Here is a 20,798-nt window from a genome sequence, read left to right on the forward strand (position 1 = left end):
TTTTCAAACTGCGTTCGCAACGACAAGACGAGTGCCCGGTGGAAAGCCATCACAGACGCCGTCACGTTTTATATCGCAAAAGATATGGTGCCTATTTATACAGTGGAAAAGCCCGGCTTTATTCAACTGCTGAAAACTTTGGATGCCAGGTATGTGCTACCTAGCCGCAAACATTTCACAGAAGTTTCCCTGCCACACCTGTACAACAACACACGTGAAAAGATATCAGAATGTACTTACTGACTTTGCTTTAATGTATGTTTTAAACAGACTGAATTTTGTTTACACTAATTTTCAAATTAGCTTATTGTGTTTATTTGAAACTGCAAATATTTTATTTATATTTTTATTGTTTACAATGGCGGGACGGACCTGGCATCTTGTTTTACAAGCAAGAAGCATGTTTTATAGCTTTTAGTTGCGCTTTGAGTTAAGGTCAAGTCCCAGAAGGGATGATTCAAATGAAATGTTTTGAAAATATTTTCTGTAATTTGTTATTTCTGTTTAAGAAAGCAAAGGAAGGATGAAAATCGATTAAAATCAAAAATTGAATTTGGGATGAAAAAAATCGAGATTTTTTTTAGGCCATATCGCCCAGCCCTAGCATGAAGTATCAAACTCGGGGTCGCAACAAGTAGAGACAGCTAGCAGGCAGCCCAAGAAGAAAGACTTTTACCAAAACGAGCGGGGGACGTCTGTGATTTGGTTCAAGAAGTCCGACACGGAGCAGAAAAAGGTAATATGCTAATGCTAATGCTAACTCTGCTATTAGACTGTTTTCTCATCTGACGCCAACACAACAAACTTCTTCTATCACTTAAAGAAGAACCACGTAAAAGAATATTTAACAATCCAAAAAGTGCAAGGTCAAACAAGTTGTAAAAGAGCCGGGGAAAGTTGCGAAAAGTGAAACTATAGCCGGCCGAAGATAATGGAGTCTGTTGTCATTTGATAACAGGTACATATATATTGCTGCACTAAAATCCAGCAGATCTTGTTTGTGAAAGTTCAGTTAAATGTCACTTCGAAATAAAGCTTGAAAAAGGTAAGAAATTAGATTATTTTTTTCATATTTTTCAGAGAATAACTGACAACATACGTAATTGGGGTATATTGTGATATATATCGTTATCGTGATATAAAATTATCCATATCGTGATATAGGATTTTTTCCATATCACCCAGCACTAGTATATACCCTTAAAACCATTCACCCCTCATTCTTTCATTTCAATCACAATTTTTGTCTTATCACTTCTCATGCAATAAACTGGTGACCCAGTCTGTTGTAGTTTAGATATACAAATATTAATTATGCAGACAGGACCAGTACCATTTTCATTATTGTCAACTACTATTTGTGTTCATTGTTTATTCATTTGTAAGAATTATGGTAAAAAAAGTCATAAACAGTCATTCTTAAATGTAAGTTGATAATTGGGGATTATTTTAGGACCTCTACTTGGTGTTTTATAACCTACTCCGGGGTCCCTACCCCAACTTTGGGAGCCACTGCAATAATGGTAATAATAGCAATAAAAATATATAATTTATAGAAGTAATCAAAAAGCATAAAATGTGCAATTTAGAAAAAAATAATATTTTTTTAAAAAACAGAATTCATTTTAAGTATGATTTTCTTCTCTGGATTTTCATTAAAAATTTTAGAAAAGCTAAACAAGCAATAAGATGTAGTTAAAAATGTATTCAATGTAAGAAATAAAAATAGAACATGATCAGAATAAAAACAGAAAGCAGCTGCAGGTCCGTAATATTCCATTGTTTTTGGTTCTGTTAAACTGTGTGTGTGTATGCACAGATGGGGGGTCAGGTGTCCATTCCAGACGGGGTGCATGTGGTGGTGGTGGGTGGAGGATTTGGAGGTATCGCAGCGGCTCAGCAGCTAAAATCTCAAGGAATCGACTTCACACTGATTGACATGAGAGATGCTTTTCATCACAATGTGGCGGCGCTCAGAGCATCTCTACAGCCAGGTACGAAGCCTTTTACCAGTACTCATTTAATTTTTATTGCCCGCTACCATGAAAGCCAGGTGTTAATGTAAATGCTTGTTTGTGTGGGTGTTTGTTTGTGTGTGTTAATTTTTCTTACTGTAAGTAAATTATCTCATGAAATGGAGATAATTTTAATGAAACTCAGTAAGTAATCTAGCCTGCACATCTCCAATAGTCAACCTAATTCAAGAAGGCTGCCACAGCTAACTGACTTTGGCAAACACAATAATAACTATATTTCAACCAATTTTGCAGATATTGCTAAAATTTGGTGTGTTGATAGCTATGAACTTCAACACAGATGAATGTCATCAGTAAGAACAGCACTCATACAGTCTGACCTTTGACCCTTTGTCCTGTCTGCAGGCTTTGTTCAGAGGACCTTTATCCCATACGCTGAGACGTTTGGACACAGTTTTGTTCAGGGCCGAGTGGAGCAAGTCGACACTCACAGACAGTTGGTGATCCTGCAGGGAGGGAAGGTGAGGTCGAAGACACAGAAGAGCATGCCCCTCTGGTGGGGGAGTAAAGGAGTGTTCCAACATTTTTCTTTTGCAGAATCCCAAGTAGATGTCAGTTTTAGCTCAACATGTTTCCTGCTGCTTCCAGTCTTTATTTATTTAACCAGTCCTAGACTTTACTGGTTCTGCAGAAAAGTCTCTATTCAAATACAAATTAAAAAAACAAACAAACAATGTAATGATTTACTAATGGAACATAGTAAACATATCAGATGATTAACTAAGAAATTGTAAGATTTTTGTAAAACAATTTAAAAAAGGAAATTAAAAAATTGAATTTTGAATTTGATGCCAGCAACACTGCTCAAAGATTTTGGTACAGAGCCATGTTTCCCACTGTGAATCATCTCCTCTTCTTTTTCTGTGAAAGTCTGGGAACTGAGGAGACCAGTTTCTGGAGTTTTTGGAGGAAGTGTTGTCCCATTCTTGTCTCATGGAAGATTCTAGCAGTTCAACAGTCCTAGGTCTTATTTTCTGGAGTTTTTGTTTCATGATGCACCAAATGTTTTCAGTTGGTGAGAGGTCTGGACTGCAGGCAGGACAGTTCAGAAACCAGACTCTTCTACTATGAAGCTATGCTTCTGTAATGAATACAGTTTGTGGTTTAGCATTGTCCTGCTGAAATATGCAAGGCCTTCTTTGAAAATGACATTGTCAATTGTTGTCCTAAAACCTATATATACTTTTCTGCATTGATGGTACCTTTCCAAATGTATAAGCTGCCCATGCCATAGGCACTAATGCACCCCCATGCCATCAGAGAGGCTGGCTTTTAAACTGAGCATTGATAACAGGCTGGATCAGGGATGGGCAATCCTGGTCCTCGAAGGCCACTGTCTTGCATGTTTTACTTGTTTCTCTGCTCTGACACACCTGATTGAATTAATGGGTGATTAACAGGCTTCTGCATAACATGAAGAGGTAATTTAACCACTTAATCAGGTGTGTTGGAGCAGGGAAATACGTAAAACATGTCGGATAGTGACCCTCAACGACCAGGATTGCCCACCCCTGGGCTGGATGGTCCCTCTCCTCTTTAGTATGGAGGACATAGCATTTGGAATTTCAATTTTGATTTGTCTGACCACAGAACAGTTTCCCACTTTGACTCTATTTGAAATAAGCTTTGGGTCAGAGAAAGTTTTTGGATGGTGTTCACATCTGACTTCTTTGCCTGATAGAGCTTTAAGCAGCATTGTTGGATGGTACAATGAACTGTGTTTACAGACGATGATCTGTGGAAGTGTTCCTGAGTCCACGCAGTGATGTCCAGAACAGAATCAGATCTGTTTTTAATACAAGATCACCAACATCCAATATTGACTTTCAGTCATGACCTTTGACCTCAGACATTTCTGCATTTTTCTTGAAATATTTTAATGATATTATGAACTTCAGATGATGGGGATATTTAAAGTTTTCCCAGTTTTCTGTTAAGGAACATTATTCTGAAATTGTTCTGCTATTTTTAGACACAGGTTTTTGCAGACTGGTGAACCTCTGCCCATCTTTACTTTTGATAGATTCAGCCTCTCTAAAATGCTCTTTTTATACCCAGTCCTCTTACTGACCAGTTGCCAATAAACCTAATTAGTTATACAATCTCCTCCAGCTGTTTCCTATTCATCCCACTGACTCTTACAGCCTTTTCTTGCTCCTGTTCCAACTTTTTTACGATGTGTTGCTGCCATCAAATTAAAAATTACATTATTTTAAAATTGGTACCATTTCCTAGTTTAATTTAAACATTTAATATATTTACTGTGTTCCATTGTGGATAAAATATTGGTTTAAGAAATTTGCAAATCACTGTGTTCTATTTTATTTACATTTTATACAATGTCCAGACTTTTGTCAGAACTTAACTTCATAAATTTTAAGTTTTGTGTGCAAGTTTATTATTTACAACCCACAAAAGAAAATCCATTTAAATTCCAAGTCATGGGGCCACAAAACCTTTTAATGAAACTCCAGGTGATTGGGTTAGAACCAACCCAAAGAATCTAATCTGCAGACAAAATCAGAAACTTGAACAGAGTCATCACATTTCATCCCTTCCTGGTTCAAAGGATTGACAGATCCGCATGATTCTTTTGGATCTGGATGGTTCTGGATCAGGAAGTGGGTGAATGAAGTGGTTCTGCTGCCACCTGCTGGTCTCAAACTTCCTGGAGCCTGAAGCTGCTGCTTATTAAAAACTCAGAGTTTCGTTGATGTGTGACATTGCCTTCTTTGTTCTGCAGGAAATCTATTACTCTCATCTCATCCTGTGCACTGGGTCAGATGGGCCGTTCCCTGGGAGGTTCAACATAGAGGCGTCGTATGAGACCGCCATCCAGGCCTACCAGGACTTGATCACACAAGTATGATAGGTGTCTTAGTCATGCTGTGAGGACATGAAATCAGATAGGCTGCAGGAAATGAATTGTGTGTGTAGTTCCAGGCTGCAGACTCTGTGTTGGTGGTTGGAGGTGGTGCGACTGGTGTGGAGATGGCTGCTGAGATCAAGACAGAGTATCCAGACAAGAAGGTGACAACAAACTGACCTCAGCTCAGATCTGTGTATCACTGTCTGACCTTTGACTCCTGCTGCTGAATGATTCCTGCAGAGAAACTCACCTGATGTTTCTCCTCACAGAGAACCTTCAGCTCCATGTTTCTGTAGTGAGTTGCTCTTTGTTTTTTTTTGGTTTGTTTTTCTTCTATCCAGGTGGTTCTGATCCACTCCAGAATTGCACTGGCCGACACAGAGCTGCTGCCCAGCGTCAGACAGCAGGCCAAACAGGTTCTGCTGGAGAAAGGAGTGGAGCTGCTGCTGGGTATGAAGACCTGCTGGTACTTGTGGTCAGGTGATTGTGTCAGGGTTTTATAAAACTGCTGCTGCTCCGTGTTTTAGGACAGAAAGTGTGTAACCTGTCGGAGTTGCAGCTGAATGTGACCCAGAAGAACACAGTGGTCAAAACAGATAAAGGAGAAACGCTGACCACAGATCTGATAATCTGTTGCACTGGACTGAAGATCAACTCTGCAGCCTATGCTTCCAGCCTCTGTGAGTCCAAACACCTCCACCTCCCTCTGCTTGAAACCAACTTTACAGCTGTAGTTTCACTCTTTGACCACATGAGGGCAGTGCTTTTCACTGAATGAGTGGTGTAATACCAAAGATTACTACTAGGTGGCTACATTGGACTTCCATTTATCAAAAGCTTCCTTTTCCCCACTAAATCCTCACATTTTTCCCACAAGTCATTGTGGTGTTATTGTTTATTTTCAGTTCTAATCAGCTTGTTGGTGCTTCTTCTAAAAATAATTGGAACAAATATATATCAGCCTTAAAATTTGTTTCTCACTTGTAAGCCAGCATTGCATTACTCAGTTCCAAAATTTTAATGGCATTCCTTTAAGGAGTTTCCAAAATGTATGGAAGCCTAAATGTGTATTTGTTTATGAAAACCCTTCTTTAATTGTTCAACATCGGTGCAGAATTTCCCTTCACCTTCAATGGAGAGTTCATTCCTGAGCTGTCCTTATGATACCTGTGATACAGCTTGCCAGGTATCAAACTGTTCCCCTGCCACTGTACCTGGAGCGGGTCACATTGGCACAGGCTGAGTGCTTCACACTGCTGGACAAGTGGCATTTTATCACATCCAGATCAGGTCTGTGATGCCTTTAGATGTCCCAGGGTGCACCTGCAGCTCACTATTTAATAACCTACAATTTGTTTATTTTCTCCAACTCATGCAATCAGTGCATAAATACACACAGGCTCACAGTGTAGGCTTACTGAAGCAGATGCTGCTTGTAGAGAAAAAATAACCTACCTTGCTTGTGTTTTTAGGCAAACATATTAAACATGTTAGGAGTTTAATGTCTGATTTGAATAAAACTGTTCTTTTAAGATTCTGTCTTGAGGTTATATCTGTCTGTTGATCATAAATTATGTTACCTCAAAATAAAGGTTAAAAACAAATGTGCTGAGAAAAAAAGGTATTCTTAATAATTATTCATAAGTTTATATAAATTTATCTTAAGAATATATTGCACCTATATTAAAAATACAGTCACATTGAAAGTCCACCCTTTTTAAAAATTTAAGGTTTTACAAAGAACAGGTCATTACTGGGTTGTAAAATTATTGAAATCTAATCTAGATGGTCAGCACCATGTTTACAAAAAATAAACACAATATCAGTACAAATACCTCACACCAACTGTCAAGGACACTGGTGGAGGGCTTTATGAATTGGGGTTGTTTTAAGCTCCATGCAGTTATTGAGTCGACCATGAACTCTTCTGTAGACCAACAGATTCTAGAGTCAAATGTGAGACCATCTGTCTGACAGCTGAAGCTTTAACCAAACAGAACAATGATCCCAAACACAGCAGTTAATCTATAACACAACAGCTCAAAAAGGTGCTGCAATAGCCTAGTCAAAGTCCAGAACCTCAACCTGACTGAAATGCTGTGGTGGGACCTTCAAAGAGCTGAGCAGAAACTAATGTCTGCAAACCTCAATGAACTGAAGCAATGTTATAATGAGGAGTGGGCCAAAATTACTCCACAACCATGTGAGAAACTGATGAGGTCCTACAGAAAACCGCTACTGAGAGTTACTGCTGCTAAAGGAGGTCCTACAAACTCCAGAATTTTGGATGATTGGTTTTTCACACACAGTTTTCCCCATTTTTTGTTTCTGTTTAATAATATTGTCACGATGGAATCTGTTGTCTTTTTTTCCACTTGAGGTTAGATTGGAATGGTTTTAAAACCTGTAATGTCCAAATAATTTTTATGTCCTGGTGTGTAAAACCCTAGACTAAACAGGGTGGACTCTCTTTTTCCCATTATTGTATAGTAACCCTAAAGGTTTAGAATTAGCAGTCAGATCAGAAACTGATTAATGGCTGGTCATTAATTGATCAGTGATGTTATTTTGCTGGCAGCTGACAGTATGGCAGACAGTGGCGCTCTGAAGGTGAGCAATCACCTGCAGGTTGAGGGTTTCTCCAATATCTACGCCGTAGGCGACTGCGCCGACATCAAAGAACCAAAGTTGGCGTACTACGCCAGCCTCCATGCTGCTGTCGCTGTTACCAACATTATCAACAGTCTGAGCGGGAAGGGGCTCACGTCGTATAGCACAGGTACGCAAGCACCTGTGTTTACCAGATTGCTGGTTACTTGTCTGTGTTGCTGACTGATGTATCTCCTGGTTGCTAGGTTACGTCTCTATGTTGCTGGCGATGGGCCGAGATGACGGCGTGGGTCAGTTTAATGGATTCCGCTTGCCTCGTTGGCTTGTTGCTTTTGGGAAGAGCCGTGACCTGCTGCTGTGGAAGAGTTGGAAAGAAATGCAGCAGAAACAACCCTGACAAGTGCCTGTTTTACTGTTCCTGTGGAGGGGCGGTGTTGATGAAGCTGATACGGTCACTGTTATTTGCCAATTGTTTTTTTTTTTTTAAATCATGTTACAACTTCTTTTAATAAAGACAATAGTAATTTCAATAGTTTTAGAAGATTATAAACATATTAAATATAAAAATCATAAACTAGTCTTACAGCAGAATTTCAAATAAATTCTTCCTGCTGGTTTAGACAAGAAGAACAAGTATCAAGACGAACATGAGAAGAGCCAACAGGAGCTAACAGGGAAATTCTTTTGAAGCTGGAGAGGCTGGTATTTGAACATCAGGAGAGAGAAGACATGTTCTACCAAGACGGCCTGGAACAGTGTGGTCCTGATGTGATGGAGGCCTCAGTGTATTTAGGAGTTTGTACAGAGATCGTCAGAAGACAGGAACAAATCTTGTGCTTTGTTCATCTGAGCATTCAGGAGTTTCTGGATGCAGCCTACATGTTCCACTGTCTCACCACCAAAAAATACACAAGTGCTGATGATTTTTCTCCAGTTTTCTTTTAAGATGATATCTACTTTTTCTTTTTAAATAAAAACTCTCTATCCCATTTGTAGATGTGTTTTTGTTGAAAGTCAAGATTACTTTTAAAAAGTTCTATGCCTTTTTTGCGTGTAGCATCAGATCTCTGACAGAACACTTTAAAGGTTTTTAGCGTTGTCTTATGCAGAGTGCACACACCCGGACTTTCATAGACTTCCATTGTGTCTGAGCTCAGGGTTTTCTCTTTAAAACCTGAAATAAAGGGTCTTTTTAACCTTTCATATCTCCTACATAAAACACTGTCGACAGCAAGACTTGTGCTGCTTACAGTTCATGATTTTTTTTAGCATGACTTAGTTAAACTGAGCTTATTTATAATGAACAAAACACAACCTAATGCAGCATCTCGACGTACCTCATTATTGAGGCTATTTATGTGCCACTGAGTCGTGTTTGACTGGTAACCAAGTGAAGACAGAATTCTGTTTTATCAATAATGATAATAATTGCTGCTTGCAATGCTTGAATTAGTGCATTAATGGTGTCAAACACCAACATGAATCTCTATCAACATTTTATTAATTTGTTTTTAATTCTCTTGTTTTATATTTGGGATACTTTTTAACATGATTATTCAGATGATCTTGATTTTTTTTTTCTCATTTAACTTCTGTGCACAGTGACTCTGGCAAGATCTCCAACAAACTTTCATACACAGATACAAACAAGGGGAAAATATTTTAGTTACACAAAAAAAAAACAGCATTTTAAATGGATAGAGACAAATAGAAGTGACAGAACCTATAATGAGAAAAGTCTAAAAAGAGAATAGCTGACAGTCTCTCCACATCTATAAAATGCCTCATCTATGCTAATTAAAAAATACTGTGTATAAAAACCTAAAGCTAAAATACACGTTTGATTATTTGGAAGACTTATATTTTTCTTCTCAACATCAGGTCTGAAAGCTGTGAGTCTTTGCAAACATTATTATTATTATTATTAAATTGTGCGTTTTAGCTTCAAAGATGGCCCTCACAGTCTGCTCGAAAAAATTCTGGGTCCTGACTTCCATATAGTGACTGTTTGAGACTTAATTTCTGTCTGCCTGCCTTATTAATGATGCTATCAAGAAGTGACAGATACAGGTGAGTGGTTTCTATGGTGACCATATTGAGCTACTGGCTGCAACATTTCTTTTGATCTTGTTCCATTTACATTTCTACAGATTATACGTCAAAACTTTGGCATTTGTCAGTGTAGGTTATTACAAAAGTAAGTTCCAAATTAGAATTGAGATTTCTAGAAGAAATCCGATGGATGGTAAAACTTTGGCTGGTAGCTGCAGTGGCATCTTTCAAAAAGTAGTTTTCCACATTTTGTTTTCCACTTCAAGCAATAATCCTCATCTCAGTTCATCATGTGAAAACAGATCACTTTAAAAAAAGGGGATTTCCTTAAAAACAAAGGCATCACAAGTTATGTGATTAGGCACTTAAGGTCAAGTAGAACTAATAAGTTTCCCTGACACAACTTCTGTGTTTTTGCTGTTGCGCTTTAGAAAATCAAGTTGATGGTGGTAGCTGCAATGACATGCCCCCCGTAAGTTATGATAGCAGAGTTCAACCTACTGTGAAATGTGTGGTTTTGAAATCATAAGAAGTAGCATCATGTGTTTGACTTGACCTTTCTCCCCGCCGTGTGACGCAGTACCTCTGAGGGCGGAAACAGACAGGCTCGTGGTTCGGACTCATGGACTCTCAGCTCGGTGTGTCGGCGTGGAAGGATGTGGCTGCTGGAGGTGTTGGTACCTTTCGTCAGGCTGTATCTGTGCGGGTTTAAGGTTCTTCTTTATCAAATGTTTCACCGCTCTTTTACGCTGCCAGGTCAGGACAGACTCCGTTTCATGTGTCTTTATGTCTACTCGCTTTGAGCTCTGACAAGTTTCCAAATCTGTATCAATGTTTACCCTGTCAGACTCCGAATGAGAAATGTGTCATTTTAAGACTTAACATTTTAACAAAGTGTAATAGATTCGGATCAGATAGCTGTAAAGGATATCATTTTGGAGAGTGGTCTAATCGCTTCGGCATTAATATTGTAAGAGAATAAGGCTCAGTTCAGACAGAATTTCTTCATTTTGCTCCCTGTAATAACCAAAATAAGCGACGCTAAATTGGGAATGTTTTGAACTAAGTTTGGCGACACCTTGCTTACCCACAGGTGGTATAAAAAACTGCAGGCTGTGAAATATTGTCTGAACTTGACAGCCAGTGCATCAGTGAGAATGCCTAATGATGTTGATTCATGTCACATTACTTCTATAGCTTTTTTTCATAAAAGTGAAAAATAAATAGGTAAAAAACAAAAGTGGCCCTGATTTAGACTGTTTCTTTAAGTAAACGTTTAATAAGTTATTATTATTATTTATATTAGATTAAAGATATATTCCAGCTATTTTAAAGTGGGGTTCTGTGGAAAAGTCCTGAAAAATTGGTATCTTACCAATTGTTAAGAACTCTTTGGACAACCTCAGTTTGACAAATTATTTTGAACCAGCACTGGTGCAATGAACTGCTATAGTCATGTTATATGTCAATAGTGACTGTATATTTAAGAATAGGTTTTATTAAATAGGAAATTATTTTAGCACATATTGCACACCATAACTTGTATAGTTGTACATAACCTGTAAATAACTTTCTATTGGTTTAGGCTGCAGTATGAGTTTTACCAGTGAGCAGAAATAATAGTTTTAATAGTTTTTTTTATGTCAACACCACATTTGTATGTATGTTTAAGACTTGTTTTTTGAAGAGTTGAAGAAAATGCTGCTCTTGTGATCAGGGGCGTAGCCAGACTTTAAAAAATACTGAGGTCAACTGCTCATTATCCCCCTGCACATCAGTTACAATGAAGACCAAAACTTAATTAAAATAGAAGCATTTATTTAAAACAAGTGACTTGAATTGGTATATGACATGTATTTGTGTGTGTTTGTAAATTCATGGGGATCAACATCATCTGGATCAACAGAGGACTCAGGGCACAACCATGACGAGTCACTGAAATGACATGAATTAGTTTATATGAATGTTGATTGTTCACGCTGCACAAACACATCCAGAACACATGATTTTAGCATAAATTTGACCTTTTTATCAAACACCAGTGAGGTGTTGTAGTTTTGAAGCTGGACCAGTTCTAGTGTGGTCCTGATGTAAAAAAAAAAAAGAAGTGCTGAAGTCGCCCTTTATTGAGGTTTCACAAATTAGATTAAGGTTTCACAGATCACACACTTGGTTTTAAATGTTCTGCAATCAGTGCAGAATAATCTGGTTCAGGTTTGAAGTGTCTAGGTGTTGTAGTTTTTTAACTAGAGTAGATTAAAGATACTGAAGGTGTGAAAAATTAGGTGGAATCACCCTTTAGCCATTTTCCAAATCGGAAGCTGCAATCGGAAACCAACTTCAGCTTTGTGGGATTGAAGGAGAATATTTTTTCTGGTCTTTATTTTAGCAGTAAGGTACACAAAGCTGCACTCTTCTTCGTAGACATTGAGTTTGGCTGCAGCTGCACATAGTTGCAGTGCCTCTTACAGTAAACTGGTGGAACTACGCAGAGAACCACACCGTTCAAAAGTGTTGTTTTGATTATTTTTTTATTATATACACAGCAGAAAAATACTGAAGTCCGGACCTCGGTGTCCTAAATGGTAGCTACGGTCCTGGTTGTGTTGACGCAGCTGTGGGAGTAATAAAGACCGCAACTGACTGGTTCAAGAACATACCGTGTGTCTTGTTATTTTGTTGTTTACCCAGTAAAGGCACACCAATCATCCATCTTTACAATCATAACAAAAAGCAGAACAAATACTGTAAAGTTTGGGGTACACTTTGGCTCTCTTCACTTTATACGTGAAATACAATTGTAAATACTTTTTTTCAAAGTTGAGTTAAAGAAAATTGTGATTGAAAGCAAAAGTGAGATCTAATTAATGTGGTGATTTGGCTTTTTTCTGGGTTTTGTTTATGTTTTATTTTGATTTTAGTTCTTTGGTTTTTGTTTTGTTTCTATTCTGTTATTTGGTTGGATCTGCTTTTTGTTTTGTCTCATGTTCATGTTTCATTTTCACTCTTCTAAAGTCATTCACTTGTCTGTCAGCCACGCCCATCTACACCTGTCCCAACTCTGTAATCATTCCACCTGTTCCCACTCACCTCGTTATCCTTAGTGATAAAAACCCGGTCACTCTTCCCATACCTCGCTGATCCATTGTTTGTTGTTAGCTTTGATGTTTGTTTGCTGTTTGCTTCGCTCCGTGTTCCTGTTCTTCCGAGTTCTGTTCCGTTTATGTATTTTATTTTAGTTCTTGTCTGTTTGCGGCCACGTCAGCTTTTTGTTTCCTTAGTTTGATAAATTAGTTTTCTTTCTTTAAAATGAGTCTGCGCACTGGATTCGTCTTTGTCATCTCCACTCATCATGACAATTAAATATTTTGTTTAAATATTCTCTCATCTCTCCAAGAAAAAAAAAATGCAATTCTAAGGTCAGAAACTAAAAGCATATTAAGTGTATGTCTGTGGCAGTTGGCAGAGAAATCACTAATACGCTTCAGAGAGAAACAAAGAGACAACTGTTTCTGCTCAGGGAGATTTAAGGTTTATAATTTTGTAATCTTTCAAAGAATGCTGGCTGCTTACTGCAGGGCAGTGGGATTTTCCAGAACTTTAACCACTGTACCAAAAATAAAGACAGACTAATTGATGACTGACACACACCCAGAGGTTGAAGCTGAAACAAAACATGCACCCCAGACTGGACTCAGTATAAATTTTAATTCCATGGTTCTCCAGAGCTCAGTGGGCTCCATAATTCTAAAATGGAAGACCTCTGGCACAGCCAGGACTTTTGTGGCCACACCGAGCAATCACAGGAGAAGAGCCTTAGTGAGAGAATTTATCAAGATCCCAATGGTTCCTCTAACTGAATTTCAGAGATCCCGTGTGGAGATCCAGAAAGACAAGCAGAACTGTAAACCTCTATTGATCTGATCTTTTCACAGAAAGGCTGGGTGGAAGCCTGTCCTCGGATCAAAACACTTGGAAGCATTTTGAAGGACTCTTAGACTGTGAGGAACAAGATTCTCTGGTCTGATGAAACCAAGATTAAACTAATTAACCTTAATTATAAATGTGATGTCTGGAGGAAAAAGGCACTGCTCATCACCTACCAAACACCATCTCTACAGTGAAGCATGGTGGTAGCAGCATTGTGCTGTGGGGGTGGTTTTTAGCAGCAGGGACTGGAAACTGGTCAGGGTTGAGGGAAAGCTGAACGGAGAAGGGTACAGGTGTATCCTCAGTGAACACTTGTCCCACAGAGCTCAGGACCTCAGTCTGGGACAAAGGTTCACCTTCTAACATGACAATGACCCAAAGCTCACAGAGAAGACAACACAGGAGTGGCTTACAGATAACTCTGTTAATGTTCCAGTTGTGGATTAGCCAAAACTCTGACCTAAACCATGTCAAACAACTCAGATAGACTAGTGGTTCCACTAATGGACTAATCTACCTGGACTGAGCTTGAGTGAATTTGCAAAGAAGAATGTCAGAAAATCCCCCAACCCAGGTGAGCAAAAGTTGTTGTATGAAACCCAAAAAAGACTTGAGGCTGGAACTGCTGCTAAAGGTGTTTCAACTCAGTACTAAATAAAGGGTCTGAATACCAATGTAAACACATTGTTCATCCTTATTTTCAGTCTATGAGATCAGCTGGCTTATAAGTTAAGAGCACAAATTCTAGTTTCTCAGGTTAACTGTTGTTTTGAGGTTTACAGTAAGTGTTTCTATCCTTATTCTCAGTTACAAGATACACTGTAGATACTGACTTGAACTGACTGGACCTATGTGCCCTTGTGTGAACCATCATAACCAATAGATGAATTATTGCAAAGAAAATAAAGTTTTGGCATATTTTCCTCCCTTTATGTCCACAAACTGGAATATTCTGGGATGCCAACACAAAAAGAATTTGTATCGAAGAAATAATTATAACTTGATTTGAACCACATCTTATTTTCTCTCTTTTCTTGTACAGTGTTACCCACACAAAATGGAAGGGTTGGCATTGTGACTGGTGGGACCAGAGGAATGGGCTTTGAGACGGCAAAACACCTGGCAAGCCTTGGCATGCATGTTATCATAGGTAGGCTTTTATCCAGACATGAGGCTCTACTCGATCAGTAGTTTCACCTAGTTTTTACTTTAATATTTGCTGCTTGTTTTTGTTCAGTTTTCTAGTTTCAATAAATAGAGAAAGCAAAAGTTGACAAAATGTAACCAGTGTACTGTGTAACATTGAATTTTATTTTTTTTAATGCATATAGTACCAGTTAAAACTTTGGAAATATCTGTTCATTTTGAGTGAGTGAACAATTCCAGACTTTTGATTGAACCTATTTCTAAGTTTGTTGTCCATTGTTACTTTGATTTTTGCTTTTGTTTTTTTTCTCTGTGTGTTAGAGATGGGCATTTTAATTGTTTTCCCCCAAATGTTGTGCCACCCCTACACACATTCATTCAAAAAATCCCTTCATCAATTTGTCCATTGTCTATACTTGCTTAATGCTGTTCAAGGTTGTAGGGAGCCATTGACTATCTCCACAGGTGAACAGATGAAAGATAGGGTACACCTTTGAAAGGCTGCCGGTTGTACAATCCTAATTAATGTAGTTAAGAAAGTATCACCACAATGTCAAACTGCTTCTTAGGTTGCTGAAAAATATGGGTTGACCTAAACTTTGCCATTGAAATATCTAAGACAGGCAAAACTGACATGAAGATTAATCTGTCACAGGTCTTTTGTGTCAAAATAACTTTATACACGACACAAGAGCTCATGCAATTTATCATAAGAGGCTGTGTTGTGAACCACTCTCAGCTACTATCACATCAAATTTTAGCTCAATATCTGTAAATTTGACTGTGTTAAAACCAATATTTGGGTTTTTAAGGTCATTTAGATGTGGTGGCCACCTTGAATTACAATACCTCCAAAAGTTAATCAGTTGTAGCTGCATAGTCAGTGTTTACTTTCTGAGCATTTCATTGAAAGCCAACCAGTGGTTAATGAGATATTGTGCACACAGACAAAGACAAAACCATTCCTCCCCACCTTTCTGTGGTGGGCATTAATCATGACATGGTGGAATCTTCTCTGAACTTCTCTGATGAAACAGAGGTTGCAGGGACACACATGTGTGCCTTGCTATTTCTGCAAACTGGGACACTTAGTGTTTTTTCATTGTAATCAACATCATTACAATGAATGTGATTTAGCAGTAAATGTGGGGTTCTCCTTTGGCCGTAGTCTTTGTAATCCTTTCCAAATAAAGCTATAATGGCAAATTCGGATTCAGGATCACTTGCAATTGACTGGAGTACTACTCACAGACTGTCAAATAGTTGTAATTAAGTCTCAAATAAAGTTTTAAATTTGAAAGCTGAAGATGAATGTAATGAGTCAGTGAAGGCAACTGAGTTACATTTGAGTGGATTGCCAGCTGAACATCAGCCCACTAAGCCTCTCTATGATCTCCGTCATCTCCAGCTGGGAATGAAAGAGAAGAAGGCTCTGCAGCTGTCAGGAGGATAAATGAAGAGTGCAGCCAAGGAAAAGGTAACAAATCTGTAGGCTTTTTTTTGTAAAACAGCTCCGCAAAACGGCTGCAAAGAACTGACTGTCTTTAAGCCGCCTCTGGCTGTTCATAAATCACTGATTGAGCCGGGCACATCCCATACAGACTCACGTCTGTATGGGATGCTTTCAGAAATGAAGCAAGCTTCATGTAACCAAAGAAGGCATGGAAAGCCTCTATAGCCTGGCTTGGGGTGTTTTGTGAAAGAGCATTGTCTCAGAAACTTTACCTGAATATTTTGAGATCAGTTTTGCACAGCAGCAAAAACGAAAAGTTAAAATCTATTGCTTTAATATTTAAATCTCATTATGATTAAATATAGAAACATGTGTTTAGTACAGACATAAACAATGTTATTACCTTATTTTTCCCTGAAAATAGTAGAATTTCTTTTGTACAATGTCCATTGTGAATAAAATACAGGTTTATGAGATTTACAAATCATTTAATTTAGTTTTTACTTACATTTTACACAACACCCCAACGATTTTTGGATTTGGGGTTTTATATTTTCTTCAGCTTTAACCATTTACAGCATTATTCTGTCATCTATCTATCTGAGTGCTAACATGTTTGTTTTTCCGCTTAAAGTTGAGTTTGTCTTCATGGACCTGACGTCACTGACATCAGTGAGGCAGTTTGTACAGACGTTCAGAGGCAGACGTCTGCCTCTCCATGTCCTGATTAACAATGGTAGGATGAACACAAATGGTCTGTCAGAAACAAAGACTGAAAAATGTAAATCTTTATTTTAAAAATACAAAATCAAATACTGAAATACCAAGTTTTTTTTATTGTTTCATTTTTCAAACTTAATTGTACAATTAACAATGTTTTCTTTCTAGATTTGGCATTTCTGTCATAAAACACATTTGCACAGAACAAAAGCTAATTAGCTCTCCAGATTATAGAAGACTCTTGATATTTGTTGTAAAGGCAGAAACAACAATGGGGAATGGAGAATTTTAGTAAATACACTTCATATTCAGTCATAGCTCTTGAAATGACCTCAGTTTACATAAACAGAGTTTAATTCTGACAGGACTGACTTGCTAACAGCTACTTCAAGCAGGGTCAAGACTAAACTTGATCGTTTTGTCTTCAAACAGTTCTACATCTCACTGCTGCTATCGAAACTTAGTGCAAGTTGTGTAAACAACGGAAACGCTATGAACAACGTTGGCCCTGTGTTGTTGCTGTTTTTTAAACTTATGGGGATTCTCCTGAGACTTCAGGAAGAGAGGCGCAGTGGAAGAAATGCTCTGGATGCTGCGATTGTTGCGCAGAGTAGGACAGCTGTTATCCGCCGGAGCTTTCAGGCTTTACAGCACCTTCAGCTGGGGGACAGACGGCATAAACGTTGCAGGGTAAGCTAACGCTGTTGTTTATATTCCTACTGTTCGCTCTTTATGCTTGCATCTGGTCAAACCTACGACCAATGAGTGAACAGTAAGAGTTCAGTAAGAGCACTTCAATCAACCAACCAGTTTCTCTAGGTTAAAATTCAGAGGTGATCAAGCTTTTGCTATCTGTGCTCTTAAACTTTAGAATGGCTTATCTTTTCATGTACGGACCACTGAGACTGTTGAGACTTTTAAATCTTTGCTTAAGACTCATTTTTATTCTTTGGCGTTTGATTTGAACAGAGTTTGAGTTTTCTTTTATTGAATTTATGACAGTTTATTTTTTAGTTTTAACGTTACTTTTAAATATACTTTTTCTTGTTCCTATTGTTGTTCTCTTGTTTCATTTCATTGGATTGTACAACAATTCGGTCAACATCTGTTGTTTTTATGTGCTATATAAATAAATTGACATTGACAATGATGGGTCTCTCTTCAACCTTGCACACTTCAGAGCTAAAACGAAGGTCAAGGAAGTCATCATTCTCAATCTACTTTTTGCTGATGATGCAGCTCGTTACCCATGACACAACCACCCTACTGTGTATGCTTGATAAGCTAAACTTAGCATGCCAACCATTTTCCCTAGCCATTAGCATCAAGAGAACAGTTGTCCTTACCCAAGGAGTACAAGAGAACTTCACTGTGCTATAGTTGGAAGGCAAATAATTATAAGTTGTAGAGAAATTTTTCTATCTTGGCTTTACAATTTCCTCTAATGTCACTGAAGATGGTGGCAGCAGCTTTCGGAAAGTTATTTACACAAGCCTGGAATGACAATCTAACTCTGAAGACCAAGATCAGGATATATGAGAGTTGTGTAATAAGCTCCCGTCTGTACTCGTCTGAAACATGGACATGCCATATGAGACATGAGAAGAGGCTCAATATTTTCCATCATTGCTGCATACGCAAGATACTGAACATTAAGTGGCGATGATGAGTAAGAAATGGCTGAGATGACTAGGCCATGAGAGACCACTGCATTCCAAAGCAACTGCTCTTTGGCCAAATTGCCACTGGTTGCAGACCTCTGGGAAGGCCCAAGTTTCGCTATAGAGATGTGTGCAAGGACATAATGAAAGAGTTTGGAATGTCTCCGAACACCTGGGAACAGGCAGCCGATATGAGGTCATTATGAAGACAAACCATATGTGGTGGAGTTGTCTAGTTTGAAGCAAAGCTCTAGCAAGACCAAGAACTGAGATGCCAAAGATGGCATGAAATAGCCGGGCAAACCACACCCACTCCCGTTAACCTTTTTTGCCACCATTGCAGCTTTCTCTGTGGGTCAAACATTAACCGTATCAACCATGAGAGACGCTGCAGTGCTAAAGAGAAATCCCCCACATTGAACTGCTATGATTGTCTTTCGTAGGGGGATTTTATTGTAATCCATAGGGGGGCCCAGAAGAAAATCTTTGGGAACCACTGCTTTACATCACCATCAATTTCATGTTGCAAAGTTATTTTATTTAAATACTTTTGTTATTTGTAATAGGAAAGGGCTTTATCCATCTGTAGTGCTTTTGGATGGAATATTTCTGCCGTCTAATGTAAACTTCACAGCAACACTTGACATAACAGTTGACTCTTTGGTCTTGGCCCAGCTCAGAGTAGCCTTTAGCTCATCATTTTAGTCAAAATTAAAATCAGTTTCTCCAAACCGAGGTTGTTCAAAGAGCTATCTACAACAATTAAGATATTAACTGTATAAAACCTTTCCACAGAGCCCCAATTCAAAAGGTCTAATTCTATACCTTTAAAATAGAAAGAAAAACAAGTTATGCTGCTGCTGTAAATATAATTAAGTAGACCCTAAAATGATTTTGTCCATGATAAGAAAACAAGAACTTTAACACCCCAGAGGGGGAAAAAGATTTATTGAGCCTCCTCTTGTACTTGTGGTTCTTTTCCCGCAGCTGGAACGATGCTGGTTTCTGAGAAAAGAACAGAGGATGACTTTGAGCTCCATTTCTGCCTCAACTACCTCGGTCACTTCTTGCTGACCAACCTGCTGCTGGATGTGCTGAAGACGTCAGGAAGGCAGGGCAACTGCTCTAGAATCATCAATATGTCCTCTGCTACACACTATGCAGGAGTTATAGACATGGAAGACTTAAACAGGAGGTATGAGTCTTAATGAAACATACAAAAAAAAACAACAACAGTAAAAACAATAATCATCCCAGGTTCTACAAGGACTGTAAAGACATTCAACTGAAGTCCAGTTACAAACCTGAAATATACAGTAGGTAACTGAAAACAGCCTGATGGTATCTTTGGGGACATTCTGTGTCTTGGTTTGGTAAAGACTGTTCAATAGCAGAAAAACATGTTAACTTATCTTCATTTTATGAATCCATATCTGTAAACTCTGTTCATTTTGTTTGTTCCTAATGACAGTACAGATAGATCTGACCAAAATGTCTCCTCCTATCTTCAGAACCTACTACAGTTCACACGCTGCCTACGCCCAAAGCAAACTGGCTCTTGTCCTCTTCACCTACTACCTTCAGGAACAGCTGACAGCTGGAGGATTTCCTGTGATCGTAAATGCTGTGGATCCTGGGATGGTGGACACAGCGCTGTACGATAACCTCTGGAGCCTCGCAAAGATGCTCAAGAAACCCATTGCCAAGATCTTGTTCAGGGTATGTGTTAAAGAGATAGTCTAGTCCAGAGGTCACTAATAGGCTGACCTGTGCCATGCGGTCCCAAACTTAATACCAAAACAGAAATGACCACTTAAAATCTTCTTGAGCGCTTTCTGGTTTACTGGTGCAGCTTTTACAGTCCTTATGGTAGTGGTCAAGTACCCAAGGAAACCCACAGACCAATTGCATGCGAATTTGGCCATACCACATGATACCACCAAACCTGTTTGAAACAAAGCGAGGATGCATGAGAGTTTGAACATTCACAGTTGTCATGTTTTGCATCAGAATGGGGAAGAAAGGCGATTTTAGTGACTTTGAATGTGGTATGGTTTAGTGCTGGGCGATATAACGATACATATCTTGGAGAAAATAGAAAAGTGTCTATCGTGATACATTTTCTTCTATCGTCTCTATCGTTTCTGTCGTTTCTATCATAATTGTATCAATGATTCATGTAAATATTTCATAACGTAGGCTACAACAAATGTATTAGTGTTGTCACTTTGCATACATTCAGTTTATATAAGTGATAAATAAGAAGAAAAAATAACTATTTTGCGAAGAACCTCCGTTTTGTGACATGACGCTGCTTTACG

General features: G+C 38.5%; 3 protein-coding genes across 5 annotated transcripts in view; 2 read left to right on the forward strand and 1 right to left on the reverse strand.

Moving 5' to 3' along the window:
- aifm2 (apoptosis inducing factor mitochondria associated 2) overlaps window positions 1-8,504 on the forward strand; it is a 10,585-nt gene extending 2,081 nt beyond the window's left edge. For both annotated transcript variants that reach the window (XM_025009051.2, XM_017430026.3), the window contains exons 2-9: window positions 1,820-1,994; window positions 2,382-2,497; window positions 4,780-4,899; window positions 4,974-5,066; window positions 5,247-5,355; window positions 5,433-5,585; window positions 7,484-7,684; window positions 7,761-8,504. In XM_025009051.2, coding sequence (XP_024864819.1) covers window positions 1,820-1,994; window positions 2,382-2,497; window positions 4,780-4,899; window positions 4,974-5,066; window positions 5,247-5,355; window positions 5,433-5,585; window positions 7,484-7,684; window positions 7,761-7,912 — 1,119 coding nt within the window. In that variant the 3' untranslated portion in view covers window positions 7,913-8,504. The remainder of the gene's footprint in view (window positions 1-1,819; window positions 1,995-2,381; window positions 2,498-4,779; window positions 4,900-4,973; window positions 5,067-5,246; window positions 5,356-5,432; window positions 5,586-7,483; window positions 7,685-7,760) is intronic.
- Window positions 1-20,798, reverse strand: part of LOC108244131 (NLR family CARD domain-containing protein 3) — a 1,204,881-nt gene that overhangs the window by 289,457 nt on the left and 894,626 nt on the right. The window lies entirely within an intron of this gene.
- The window catches only part of dhrsx (dehydrogenase/reductase (SDR family) X-linked), a 14,952-nt gene continuing 4,305 nt past the window's right edge, over window positions 10,152-20,798 (forward strand). The window contains exons 1-6 of one of the 2 annotated variants that reach the window (XM_017430039.3): window positions 10,152-10,323; window positions 14,540-14,647; window positions 16,052-16,120; window positions 16,731-16,832; window positions 19,465-19,672; window positions 19,989-20,196. In XM_017430039.3, the coding sequence (XP_017285528.1) occupies window positions 10,224-10,323; window positions 14,540-14,647; window positions 16,052-16,120; window positions 16,731-16,832; window positions 19,465-19,672; window positions 19,989-20,196 (795 nt within the window). In that variant the 5' untranslated portion in view covers window positions 10,152-10,223. The remainder of the gene's footprint in view (window positions 10,324-14,539; window positions 14,648-16,051; window positions 16,121-16,730; window positions 16,833-19,464; window positions 19,673-19,988; window positions 20,197-20,798) is intronic. The other variant, XM_017430040.3, reaches the window with a different exon arrangement.

The sequence above is a fragment of the Kryptolebias marmoratus genome, linkage group LG23 (genome assembly GCF_001649575.2).
Source record: "Kryptolebias marmoratus isolate JLee-2015 linkage group LG23, ASM164957v2, whole genome shotgun sequence".
Lineage (NCBI taxonomy): Eukaryota > Metazoa > Chordata > Actinopteri > Cyprinodontiformes > Rivulidae > Kryptolebias > Kryptolebias marmoratus.